At 42.4% G+C, this 13,571-nt stretch overlaps 1 protein-coding gene across 1 annotated transcript in view; it reads right to left on the bottom strand.

Moving 5' to 3' along the window:
• gch1 (GTP cyclohydrolase 1) overlaps positions 1–9,889 on the bottom strand; it is a 54,269-nt gene extending 44,380 nt beyond the window's left edge. The window contains exon 1 of the mRNA XM_034193166.1: positions 9,431–9,889. Coding sequence (XP_034049057.1) covers positions 9,431–9,764 — 334 coding nt within the window. The 5' untranslated portion in view covers positions 9,765–9,889. The remainder of the gene's footprint in view (positions 1–9,430) is intronic.
• Between the last annotated feature and the right edge of the window lie 3,682 nt (positions 9,890–13,571).

The following is a 13,571-nucleotide window of genomic DNA, read 5'->3' as shown; positions in this document are numbered from 1 at the left end:
TTGCCAGGATTCATCATCACAGATAAAAACTGTTCTCCACATGACACCATTGTTTTGGAAGATGTCTGGAAATGCGTTAATTCGTTATGATGAAAATTACTTGTTAAGGGTTTTTTTTTTAAAGAGTTTTTAAAGAAGCCCCTCAGTGTCTGTCTGCTCTGGGTGAGTTTCTCAGACTGAGCTGGAGGATGCCAGCACTTTGTCCCACTACCAAGAAAGAAGAAAAAATAATATGTTAAATTAGACTGTTAAATTACACTGTGAACGCCTTTTTCGGTTTGTATGATATTTAAAGTTACTTGGTGAACTTGTTTCATATTGTACGTGGTGTTTTTGACAAGACAGAGATGAAAATGGCTAGTGTCACATCGGTCACTGCCTCCGCTCTGCTTGGGTTTATTTATTTATTTATTGGGTGGTTGGCTGTCACTGCGGTATTGTATCACTTCCTGTTCCGGAGCACAGCGGTGTTTTTCTGTATCTGTTAGCTGTTTAATCTGCGCAGTTAGATTGATCTAGTTATCTAGATTACGATTTGTTTCCCAGTGTAATCTTTACGTGCCTTAACTAAAGCACTCCTTCTGCTGAATCACCTCTAAATTATTTACACATTATTCACTTTGCGTGTTTTAGGAATCCGCTAGCTTAGCGTAGCTACTAGCTCTTAGCCGATTTAGCATGGCGGCTTCTCCCGTCTCTCCCGCACTTTGGGTGTGAAATGTTTAGTTATTCCTCAGCCTCCTTTAGCAGTAACGGTACTTGTAATAAGTGTAGCTTATTCGTAGCTTTGGAGGCCAGGCTGGGCGAATTGGAGACTCGGCTCCGCACCGTGGAAAATTCTACAGCTAGCCAGGCCCCTGTAGTCAGTGCGGACCAAGGTAGCTTAGCCGCCGTTAGTTACCCCCTGGCAGATCCCGAGCAGCCGGGAAAGCAGGCCGACTGGGTGACTGTGAGGAGGAAGCGTAGCCCTAAACAGAAGCCCCGTGTACACCGCCAACCCGTTCACATCTCTAACCGTTTTTCCCCACTCGACGACACACCCGCCGAGGATCAAACTCTGGTTATTGGCGACTCTGTTTTGAGAAATGTGAAGTTAGCGACACCAGCAACCATAGTCAATTGTCTTCCGGGGGCCAGAGCAGGCGACATTGAAGGAAATTTGAAACTGCTGGCTAAGGCTAAGCGTAAATTTGGTAAGATTGTAATTCACGTCGGCAGTAATGACACCCGGTTACGCCAATCGGAGGTCACTAAAATTAACATTAAATCGGTGTGTAACTTTGCAAAAACAATGTCGGACTCTGTAGTTTTCTCTGGGCCCCTTCCCAATCGGACCGGGAGTCACATGTTTAGCCGCATGTTCTCCTTGAATTGCTGGCTGTCTGAGTGGTGTCCAAAAAATGAGGTGGGCTTCATAGATAATTGGCAAAGCTTCTGGGGAAAACCTGGTCTTGTTAGGAGAGACGGCATCCATCCCACTTTGGATGGAGCAGCTCTCATTTCTAGAAATCTGGCCAATGTTCTTAAATCCTCCAAACCGTGACTATCCAGGGTTGGGACCAGGAAGCAGAGTTGTAGTCTTACACACCTCTCTGCAGCTTCTCTCCCCCTGCCATCCCCTCATTACCCCATCCCGTAGAGACGGTGCCTGCTCCCAGACTACCAATAACCAGCAAAATCTATTTAAGCATAAAAATTCAAAAAGAAAAAATAATATAGCACCTTCAACTGCACCACAGACTAAAACAGTTAAATGTGGTCTATTAAACATTAGGTCTCTCTCTTCTAAGTCCCTGTTGGTAAATGATATAATAATTGATCAACATATTGATTTATTCTGCCTAACAGAAACCTGGTTACAGCAGGATGAATATGTTAGTTTAAATGAGTCAACACCCCCGAGTCACACTAACTGTCAGAATGCTCTATTGCTCTATTGGCTTTGCTCAAAAAGTAAATGAGTCCACCCACCACTTTAATCATATCTTAGATCTTGTTCTGACTTATGGTATGGAAATAGAAGACTTAACAGTATTCCCTGAAAACTCCCTTCTGTCTGATCATTTCTTAATAACATTTACATTTACTCTGATGGACTACCCAGCAGTGGGGAATAAGTTTCATTACACTAGAAGTCTTTCAGAAAGCGCTGTAACTAGGTTTAAGGATATGATTCCTTCTTTATGTTCTCTAATGCCATATACCAACACAGTGCAGAGTAGCTACCTAAACTCTGTAAGGGAGATAGAGTATCTCGTCAATAGTTTTACATCCTCATTGAAGACAACTTTGGATGCTGTAGCTCCTCTGAAAAAGAGAGCTTTAAATCAGAAGTGTCTGACTCCGTGGTATAACTCACAAACTCGTAGCTTAAAGCAGATAACCCGTAAGTTGGAGAGGAAATGGCGTCTCACTAATTTTGAAGATCTTCACTTAGCCTGGAAAAAGAGTCTGTTGCTCTATAAAAAAGCCCTCCGTAAAGCTAGGACATCTTTCTACTCATCACTAATTGAAGAAAATAAGAACAACCCCAGGTTTCTTTTCAGCACTGTAGCCAGGCTGACAAAGAGTCAGAGCTCTATTGAGCTGAGTATTCCATTAACTTTAACTAGTAATGACTTTATGACTTTCTTTGCTAACAAAATTTTAACTATTAGAGAAAAAATTACTCATAACCATCCCAAAGACGTATCGTTATCTTTGGCTGCTTTCAGTGATGCCGGTATTTGGTTAGACTCTTTCTCTCCGATTGTTCTGCCTGAGTTATTTTCATTAGTTACTTCATCCAAACCATCAACATGTTTATTAGACCCCATTCCTACCAGGCTGCTCAAGGAAGCCCTACCATTATTTAATGCTTCGATCTTAAATATGATCAATCTATCTTTGTTAGTTGGCTATGTACCACAGGCTTTTAAGGTGGCAGTAATTAAACCATTACTTAAAAAGCCATCACTTGACCCAGCTATCTTAGCTAATTATAGGCCAATCTCCAACCTTCCTTTTCTCTCAAAAATTCTTGAAAGGGTAGTTGTAAAACAGCTAACTGATCATCTGCAGAGGAATGGTCTATTTGAAGAGTTTCAGTCAGGTTTTAGAATTCATCATAGTACAGAAACAGCATTAGTGAAGGTTACAAATGATCTTCTTATGGCCTCGGACAGTGGACTCATCTCTGTGCTTGTTCTGTTAGACCTCAGTTCTGCTTTTGATACTGTTGACCATAAAATTTTATTACAGAGATTAGAGCATGCCATAGGTATTAAAGGCACTGCGCTGCGGTGGTTTGAATCATATTTGTCTAATAGATTACAATTTGTTCATGTAAATGGGGAATCTTCTTCACAGACTAAAGTTAATTATGGAGTTCCACAAGGTTCTGTGCTAGGACCAATTTTATTCACTTTATACATGCTTCCCTTAGGCAGTATTATTAGACGGTATTGCTTAAATTTCCATTGTTACGCAGATGATACCCAGCTTTATCTATCCATGAAGCCAGAGGACACACACCAATTAGCTAAACTGCAGGATTGTCTTACAGACATAAAGACATGGATGACCTCTAATTTCCTGCTTTTAAACTCAGATAAAACTGAAGTTATTGTACTTGGCCCCACAAATCTTAGAAACATGGTGTCTAACCAGATCCTTACTCTGGATGGCATTACCCTGACCTCTAGTAATACTGTGAGAAATCTTGGAGTCATTTTTGATCAGGATATGTCATTCAAAGCGCATATTAAACAAATATGTAGGACTGCTTTTTTGCATTTACGCAATATCTCTAAAATCAGAAAGGTCTTGTCTCAGAGTGATGCTGAAAAACTAATTCATGCATTTATTTCCTCTAGGCTGGACTATTGTAATTCATTATTATCAGGTTGTCCTAAAAGTTCCCTAAAAAGCCTTAAGTTAATTCAAAATGCTGCAGCTAGAGTACTGACGGGGGACTAGAAGGAGAGAGCATATCTCACCCATATTGGCCTCTCTTCATTGGCTTCCTGTTAATTCTAGAATAGAATTTAAAATTCTTCTTCTTACTTATAAGGTTTTGAATAATCAGGTCCCATCTTATCTTAGGGACCTCGTAGTACCATATCACCCCAATAGAGCGCTTCGCTCTCAGACTGCAGGCTTACTTGTAGTTCCTAGGGTTTGTAAGAGTAGAATCGGAGGCAGAGCCTTCAGCTTTCAGGCTCCTCTCCTGTGGAACCAGCTCCCAATTCAGATCAGGGAGACAGACACCCTACTTTTAAGATTAGGCTTAAAACTTTCCTTTTTGCTAAAGCTTATAGTTAGGGCTGGATCAGGTGACCCTGAACCATCCCTTAGTTATGCTGCTATAGACGTAGACTGCTGGGGGGTTCCCATGATGCACTGTTTCTTTCTCTTTTTGCTCTGTATGCACCACTCTGCATTTAATCATTAGTGATCGATCTCTGCTCCCCTCCACAGCATGTCTTTTTCCTGGTTCTCTCCCTCAGCCCCAACCAGTCCCAGCAGAAGACTGACCCTCCCTGAGCCTGGTTCTGCTGGAGGTTTCTTCCTGTTAAAAGGGAGTTTTTCCTTCCCACTGTAGCCAAGTGCTTGCTCACAGGGGGTCGTTTTGACCGTTGGGGTTTTACATAATTATTGTATGGCCTTGCCTTACAATATAAAGCGCCTTGGGGCAACTGTTTGTTGTGATTTGGCGCTATATAAAAAAATTGATTGATTGATTTTTAACCGTTTGTTTGCTCTTCATTTTGTTGGTGATATAAAGTCAGTTGGAAAACTTTGCTTGTACTGAATGCGATGCTTTTGAGAAGACTACAGTGAATAAGGCTGACATATTATTTCCCTGTTTGCTATCACTGGATGTTTACATGAATCACCAAGTTCACACAGATCATTAAAAAATAGTCTTACAGACCACTTACACACATACACACATATAGCTGAACACACAAAGTAGCTTATATTAATATTTTTATTGAATATAGCTGCATGCAGTATCTGACACTTTCTCACTGCAGTTCATAAAAATAAATTGGTCAATCGAACAACCTCTCTCTCTCCATCTCACACAGTCGCACACACAGACAGACAGTCATGCACACACAGACACACATGCATGCACAGACACACACACACACATCTTAATCAATATTGTTTAACTTTGTGTTGAAAAAAATGCCAAGAACATTGGGTAGTGAAAATAATTAATTGAAAAAAAAAAATCAGTTTGATCATAAAATTAAAAAAATAAAGTTGTGTTGAATGACAACTTTTGTTCATGCATTCTTGGTAGTTCATAACTTCCTACTACACTGAATGTCAATTCTGAGACTGTTCTGTTATTCATTCATACACTTAAGAATATTCATGTTCTGAGTTTATAAAAAAAACCTGTTCTGTAAAATAGTTCCTTTACGATTGTGATCAAAAACATTGAATCTCAATTCTGAGGCTGTTCTGTAAATATTCATCCATACACTTAAGAACATTCATGTTCTGAGTTCATAAAAAAACTTAGTTTACTTTTGTGATCAAAAACACCGATTTGAATCTCAATTTTGAGGCTGTTTTGTAAATAGTTTTCAAATAAACAATAAATATAGCAACTTCTGATCAATCCATATCAATTTCAGACTTAAAATAATGGACTGATTTAAGCCCCAGCAACTTTTGGTTAAACCACGCCCACTACGAGTACAGATACAGTCATTTAGATGGTTGAATAGATACAGATAGTGGTGTACTCGCTCATCCCTAATTTATATGATTAGATAAATATTCCACTCATAATAGAAAATAAACATTCATCAACAGAACTGATTGTTTTACACAAAATGAGCGTAACATGACATTTAATGACATCATGTTCAACAATGCCATGATAATAATAATAAATGTCATTAAGATGCAACAGATTCAAATTATTGGGACCTATGATAGGCCTGTCTAAACAGGTATGTCTTGAGGCTTTTTAAAAAAAGCTTCCACAGTTTGTGGAGCCCTCTGATGGTCAGGGTGGTAGTTCCAAATATGAGGGACAGCTGAACAGAAGGCCCTGTCTACCATGCTGTGAAGCTTGGTGCGAGGGAGATGGAGAAGATTAGTGTTGTATGAACGGAGGAAATGGGAAGATGTGTGGGGAGTCAGGAGGTCTTTGAAGTATGTGGGGGCATTACCATGGATGCATTGGTGGGTGATGAAAGCAATCTTAAAATGGATTCTGTAGGTGATGTGAAGCCAGCGAAGGTTATGGAGTAAAGGTGTAATGTGTTCCTGTTTATGTGCTCTCATCAGAATTGTAGCTGCACTCGTTTGAATGTATTGGAGCCTTTGAAGGGTTTTTCCAGAGATCCCAAAGAGCAGGGAGTTACAGTAGTCAAGCCTAGAGGAGACAAATGCATGGACGAGTTTTTCCAGCATCAATGATGACTAAAGAAGCTACCCCGCACCCTCCCCAAATCTTGATAAACGAAAACTGTAAGTAAATATTTGTCACACTATATCTGTTTTAACTTTTAAAAATTCCCCGTGACATGACACGGCATCTTTCATTCTTACTATGTTTGCCTTTAGCTCAGTTAGCATCCATGTCCAGCACTACTACCTCCATCCCTGTTCCTTCAAGCAGCACTACCTCCATATCTGGTACTTCAAACACCACTACCCTACATGCATCCACAATCAGTGGCCAGTCAGCATCAACCAGTAGTGCAGTAACAGGCATGCCAACTGCCAGCTCCCTTGATCAGCATGGCAGAAGCAGCCTATTCAGGTGTGCATACTAATATTTTAGGATAATCTTAAATTGACAACAAACACTGTAGCCTCTAAAGTGTATTTGTAATAATGTGGTGCACATTTCTTTTTCTTTTTTTTTTTGTGTATTTTAGCTCAGGCAACATCCATGGACACAGCATCATCTCATGAAGAAAGTAACCCTGCCCGATCTATAACGACAAGAGATTTGATATCAGATGACTCTGCACAGACATACCAAGTGATAGTGAAAAGTGTTCACTTGTAATAAAAGGACCATTTCAGGTGAAAGATATAGTTTTCCCACAAAATGATGAGAAACCTTCAAAACTTCAAAATCCAATATGGTGGCCAGGTAGGGGTCAATGAAGAATTAGACAGGGGTCAAAATTTAAAAATGCTCCAATCATATTGAAAACTATACCACATTATGTGTCTGATCACAAAGATTCCAAAAATATATAGTTTGGACTATCCATGACTGAATGTTATGGAGTTATGGGGTAAAAACAGCAAGAATGGTGACAAAGGTCAATTTCAGTTTGTACAGGGGTCAAAAGTTAAAGTTGCTCCAATCTTTGTAAGATTTGATGCAAATTATTGGTTGAGTTAATAGGGTTTTAAAAAGGAATAGTTTGCACGATGTCATGCTCAGTTGTCACATAACATATGTCACATGCCACAGAATCCAATGTACATCGACATTGTTTGACATGTACTTTGCAAACCAAGCATTCAACACAGTCAAAACTATTCCATTTATTAATCCCATTAGCTCAACCAATAATTTGCACCACCTTTTACCAAAACTGGAGCAAGTTTAACTTTTGACTCCTGTACAAACTGAGATTGACCTTTGTCACCATTCTTGCTGTTTTTACCCCATAACTCCATAACATTCAGTCATAGATAGTCCAAACTATACCTTTTTGGAATCTTTGTGATCAGACACATAATGTGGTATAGTTTTCAATATGATTGGAGCATTTTTAAATTTTGACCCCTGTGTAATTCTTCATTGATCCCTACCTGGCCACCATATTGGATTTTCAAGTTGCCCGCACTTTTTTCTCAAACACTGATTTATGAAGAACATTCACGCCAAATGTGATGCTTGTATCACCAAGGGAAGGATTGTTTCAGTTATCTGTTGCACTAATTGTCTTGAGGGTAGTAAACTGTGAGTCATCAGTGAACTGGTGTAAAAGACACTACTGGAAAGGGTTTATGTGACACGCTGTTGGAGAGATTGGCCATGTTAAACTTGAACCTTACAGACTCTCATGGACAGTCTCGTGACAATGAAAGTAACATGAGTCATAAGCAAGGTGTCCAAGCAAGAATTTTACATCTTCATGAGAAGGCCCTGTGTGTCCCCTGCAGCAATTACACCCTGAATCTGGTTGTGGCAGAAGAAGCAAAATCCTCAGTGATATCTATCTGCTTTTTGGTGTTCTCCAGGGGCTATAAATACTTTTCAGTTCCTCTGTTCAACACGTGGCAGTTTTACAGCAACGCTTGAAATTGAACTGACATTTCCAGAAGAAGAGGCAACGCAAAACAACCCGACAGTTTCTGTATGAAAGCAGAAAGGAAACTCAATCTACTCCAGAGGAACACTTCAATACAGATTTTTTTTTTCCTCGTCCTAGTAGACACGACCCTTGCCTAAATGGCAGATCTTCCAGACTTGAAGATGTTTATTATCTTTATGGCTTTCTTTTTTAAAAAGAAGAAATGTGAGCTGCTATTCAGAGTGGCACACTAATAGAAAAAAGTTTTAAAAAAAGGCCATTGATGGCATAGATTCAGAGGATTTGGTGCTGGAGGTCAGGGCTGCTTGTTACTGCCTTTCCTGATAATGCAACCTCATGGGAAACGCTTAACTACATTTACAAGGAGCAGCTTTTGGATCTGCATGTAAACCTAAGCATTGGCTTTTGTCTGCTGTTTGCTCTTCCAATCACTATTGCCTCTGGGGAGAGAAGCTTCTCAGCCCTACAATTCATAAAAACATACCTCAGGTCCACCATGTCCCAGGAGACTTTCAGGACTTTCATTTGAATAGAGAACAAAGTGAGAAGGTCTTTGGATTTGGATGACAAAGTAACAGTCATTGCACAAGCCAAGACTCGTAAGCATCACTGGTAGTGCACAAATGGTACATTATGTCAACTTTGTGCAGTTTGAACGTTGAATGGTTTTGTTGTTATTTACATTTATTGTTCTGGTTTTGATTGTTGTATTGTATTACTTTTCAGAATTTCTATTTTAAATTGCACATTTAATTTTTACATTGAAAATTTTTTTTTTTTTTAATTAAATTGCACATGTTTGATGTTTACATTTGGAAAAAATGCTGACGTGCACTTTGGAATTTTATATATATATATATATATATATATATATATATATATATATATATATGTGACTCAGAAACCGCAGTTTTTCTTTTCTGAACGTGTGCAGTAATATGTCCCCTTTAAAGTCTCAGTCGAGTCCTCCGATCGCCGCACAGAAGTAAGCCGATACCAGCAAAACACATCCATCACTGGATCAATCTTGTTGATTAGTTAGTTATCTTGGTGAAAGTGATCCGTGCCGCTCCGTGCCACCTGTTGAACAAATCCCAGCCTGCTGTGAGTGTGAGCAGCTTTGGGGATTTAAAACTCACCGATTATTTTCTCCTGGTAGCCCTTGGTGAAGAACTGCATGGCGGTAGCGGCTCTCCACGGCGTCTTCAGGAGTCCCTGCCGCTGAGGGTCCTCCCCGAGCCCCCGCAGGATGCTGGTGTACGCCGCGGCCAGGGCCGGCAGGCTCAGCTCGTTGTCCTCCACGCTCCTGGTGCGCTCCTCCTTCCAGCTCTCTATCACGGAGGACGCCGGTCGGTGGTAGCCCGGCTCGGCGGCAGTTGCCGCGGTCCGCTTCACCACGCCGGAAAAGTGTCCGTTCAGCACGGTGCCGTCGTCCTTCTTGTCGCCGGGGCTGTAGTGGTTGGAGTTCTCCATCACTTGTCCTGACTTCTCCTCGCTACTAGTTTCTCTGGACCCGCGGTGTTTCCATAAAGCGGAGCTTCAGCATCCTCCGCTTTTACGTCGCCGGGTGAACCACCGACTGCTCCTATTGGTCAGTCGGCCCCCGCGCGTGTCTGTGTAGGCCCGCCTCCGGACTATGACCCCTCCCTCACTGGTCACTGGTGATCGAGTAGCGTGCCTTTCTACTATGACCATCAGAGGGCGCTGTGGAAACAATTGTTCCACGAAGTAATTTGCAAAAAAAACAAAAAAAACAAACAAACAAACAAACAAACAAACAAAAAAAACAAAACAAAAATCACACAGCCAGCCGGGAGCGAATTTGCTAAACGTTTTTTTTTTTTATTATTATTATGCAAATAAACATTTACAACAAATATGGCGAGAAATAAACAGTTCTCCAGTTTGACATAGTGCCAGGACAGGCTATTTCAAAACAAAGAAGTAAAAATGGAAAAATAAGAAAAAAAAACAACACCACCACAAATAGAGAAAAGTTAAATTATCAACTAGGGGTGTTCATAAAGGTTCAGAATTTGTGAAACGTAGTATGGTAAATGGACTGCATTTATATATTAGACACTCAAAGCGCTTTACAATTATGCCTCACATTCACCCCGATGTCAGGGTGCTGCCATACAAGGCGCTCACTACACACCGGGAACAATAGGGGATTAAAGGCCTTGCCCAACAGCAGATGCTACTATTATTGTGAACACCCCCTTTTCTACTTTTTTTTTTTTTTACTAATAGCCCAATTTCATAGCCTTAAGAGTGTGCATATCATGAATGCTTGGTCTTGTTGGATTTGTGAGACTCTACTGAATCTACTGGTACCTTGTTTCCCATGTAACAATAAGAAATATACTAAAAAAACCCTGGATTAATCGTTTTAGTCACATAGCACTACCAATATTCTGAACACTACTGTACATGCTCATGCCTTATTTCCCTTATAGACTGTTGGTTTCTTCCTGAATGATAGAAACCGAATGATTTGCACAGCCACAGCGCTCCAATACAAAAAAAGGCTTTATTTAACAAAAAATAAATGTAACGTTTCTCGCTGGTGGCCTGTCTTCAAGGGCTGACAGGCCACCTCGCTGACAGGCCCTCCAACCAGGCCTGGCTCCAGACAGGGGCGCCAGGCTTCCTCCGGGCCAGATCACATTTCCTCTGCCTCGTTGTCATGGTGTCTTGTGAACCGTTCTTAGTCTGGCCATTTGCTTGAGACCAATTTGCCATGGGAGACCCTACCAGGAACACAAAGGCTCCAGACAACACAGCTTCCAGGTTCATAGCGGCACACAAACCTCTCCACCACGATAAGGTGATGGTTCCCTTAGAGACCCGACACTAGGTGTATGTTAGCCTACACGCCTAGCCCGACGTCTCTTCAACATTGCGTTGAGATCTGGGACAGTGCCCAAGGAGTGGCAAACTGGGGCGGTGGTCCCCATATTTAAAAAAGGGGGACCAGATAGTGTGTGCCAATTACAGGGGCATCACACTACTCAGCCTCCCGGTTAAAGTCTACTCCAGGGTGTTGGAAAGGAGGGTTTGGCCGATAGTCAAACCTCTGATTGAAGAGGAACAATGTGGGTTCCATCCTGGTCGTGGAACAACTGACCAGCTCTTCACTCTTACAAGGATCCTGGAGGGTGCCTGGGAGTATGCCCATCCAGTCTACATGTGTTTTGTGGAGTTGGACAAGGCGTATGATCGGGTACCCTGGGAGGTGCTGTGGGAGTATGGAGTGAGGGGGTCCCTTCTCAGGGCCATCCAATCTCTGTACTCACAAAGCGAGAGCTATGTTCGGGTGCTCTGCAGTAAGTCAGACTCATTTCCGGTGGGAGTTGGCCTCCACCAGCGCTGTGCCTTGTCATTGATTCCGTTTATGATATTCATGGACAGGATATTGAGGCGTAGTCGGGGGGAGGAGGGTTTCCAGTTTGGTGGGCTCAGGGTCTCATCACTGCTTTTTGCAGATGATGTGGTCATGTTGGCTTCATCAGCCTGTGACCTCTAACACTTACTGAATTGGTTCGCAGCTGAGTGTGAAGGGGGATCTGGGATGGGGATCAGCACCTCTAAATCTGAGGCCATGGTTCTCAGCAGGAAACCGATGGATTGCCTACTCCATGTAGGGAATGCGGTCTTACCCCAAGTGAAGGAGTTCAAGTACCTCTGGGTCTTGTTCACGAGTGAGGGGACGATGGAGTGTGAGACTGGCCGGAGAAGCAGCACAGCAGGGGCGGTATTGCATTCGCTCTACCGTACTGTTGTAAAGAAAAGGAAGCTGAGCCAAAAGGCGAAGCTCTCGATCTACTGGTCAATTTTCATTCCTAGTCTCACCTATGGTTATGAGTGTTGGGTCATGAATGAAAGAACTAGATCGTGGGTACAAGCGCTGCACAGAGGAAAGAGGACTTGGTGTTGTTCAGACTGTCCTGAAACTGATGTCATCTTTCCCACAGTCACCACTGAGGTGCTGTATGCTGTGTTGCAAGAAAGTGCTGTAATAAAACACCCCATAATCTACCTGGTCATTGTCTGTAGAAGCAACGGTAGTGTGGTACTACTGCATGTGACACATAGCGGTGACCCTTCACACTGGTCCGGTGACCCGTTGATCTGGAGCTGGCTCTTCACCCCAGACCAGGCTCACCTTACTGGACAGCTTCTTATGCTCCCAGGTGGACAGTGTGTCTACTTTTACATTGCACTTCCTGGGAGTACTGAGGATGCGTATGACTACTGGCTGAGGCTCGCCCAGGCTGCAGATGTCACTGCTGACCACTTCAAAGAACAGGGCAAGGAACTACACTGCCCAAATCCAGAAGTGACACGTATGCTTATAAAGAACTGTCCCTCCAAAGAGTTTGCCGTGACTTTGAGGTCAAAGACAATCGATAAGTGGACTGCAGTGGAGGTTCAGGATGTGTTGGATGAGTACCACACAGAGAGATTTGAGGGATGCTGCAGCTGCTGTGAGTAGGAAGCCCAGTGAGAATGTGTATGTGAACAAAGTTGAAGTGTTTCACACTGCGGTACCTCCGCCTGACTCAACAGACTCACACACCCAATTCACCAGACTTGGTGGCACTGAAAAGTGTCATTAGCATGCTGGAGAAAGTTATGCTGGAGAGACCTACTCCAACCCGAGCTAGTACCACCAGGCAGCCTAGAACGAAAGGCCCCAGGATTGAGGGGCTGGATGAAATACCATGTGCCATCTGTGGCGATGCAAACCATTCTGCACTCACTCATTGTCGTGACAAGAACCTCTGCTATAAATGCTTCTCACCTGATCACTCCAGATGCAGCTGCTCTGGGCAGATGGCATTCACCGTGTCTACAGTTGGGAAACTAGAGGATCTACATCAAAGGGAAGATGGTGCAGATCCTACTCGTGTTCCTCCCTCAGTTAATATTGAGGACTTTGAGTCAGTCTTTGATTCAGTCTGTTCCAGTGTGCCCTCAAGCAAAACTGTCATATTTCAAGGCACACACAGAATTCAGAAGTCAGTTTGTTCTACATCACTGTCACTGCTGCAGGTGTTTCTCTGAGGGAGATGATGAACAGTGGGTTGACAGGGTCCACACTGAGTGAATCAGCTGTACAGCGCGTTCTGGAACATAATCCACACTTTGCAGATGATGTTGTCATTATTGGATGTGGGGGTCATCAAGTTGAGCCTTCAGCTGCATGCGACGCCAAAGTAGAGGTGTATGACTGCAAAATGATTATCCCCACGTTTGTGGTACCTGGACAGACGG

This window comes from Thalassophryne amazonica, chromosome 2 (assembly GCF_902500255.1).
Source record: "Thalassophryne amazonica chromosome 2, fThaAma1.1, whole genome shotgun sequence".
Classification (NCBI taxonomy): Eukaryota; Metazoa; Chordata; class Actinopteri; order Batrachoidiformes; family Batrachoididae; genus Thalassophryne; species Thalassophryne amazonica.
The sequence above is the reverse complement of the archived record's forward strand: the minus strand, read 5'-3'. Positions and strand labels throughout refer to the sequence as shown.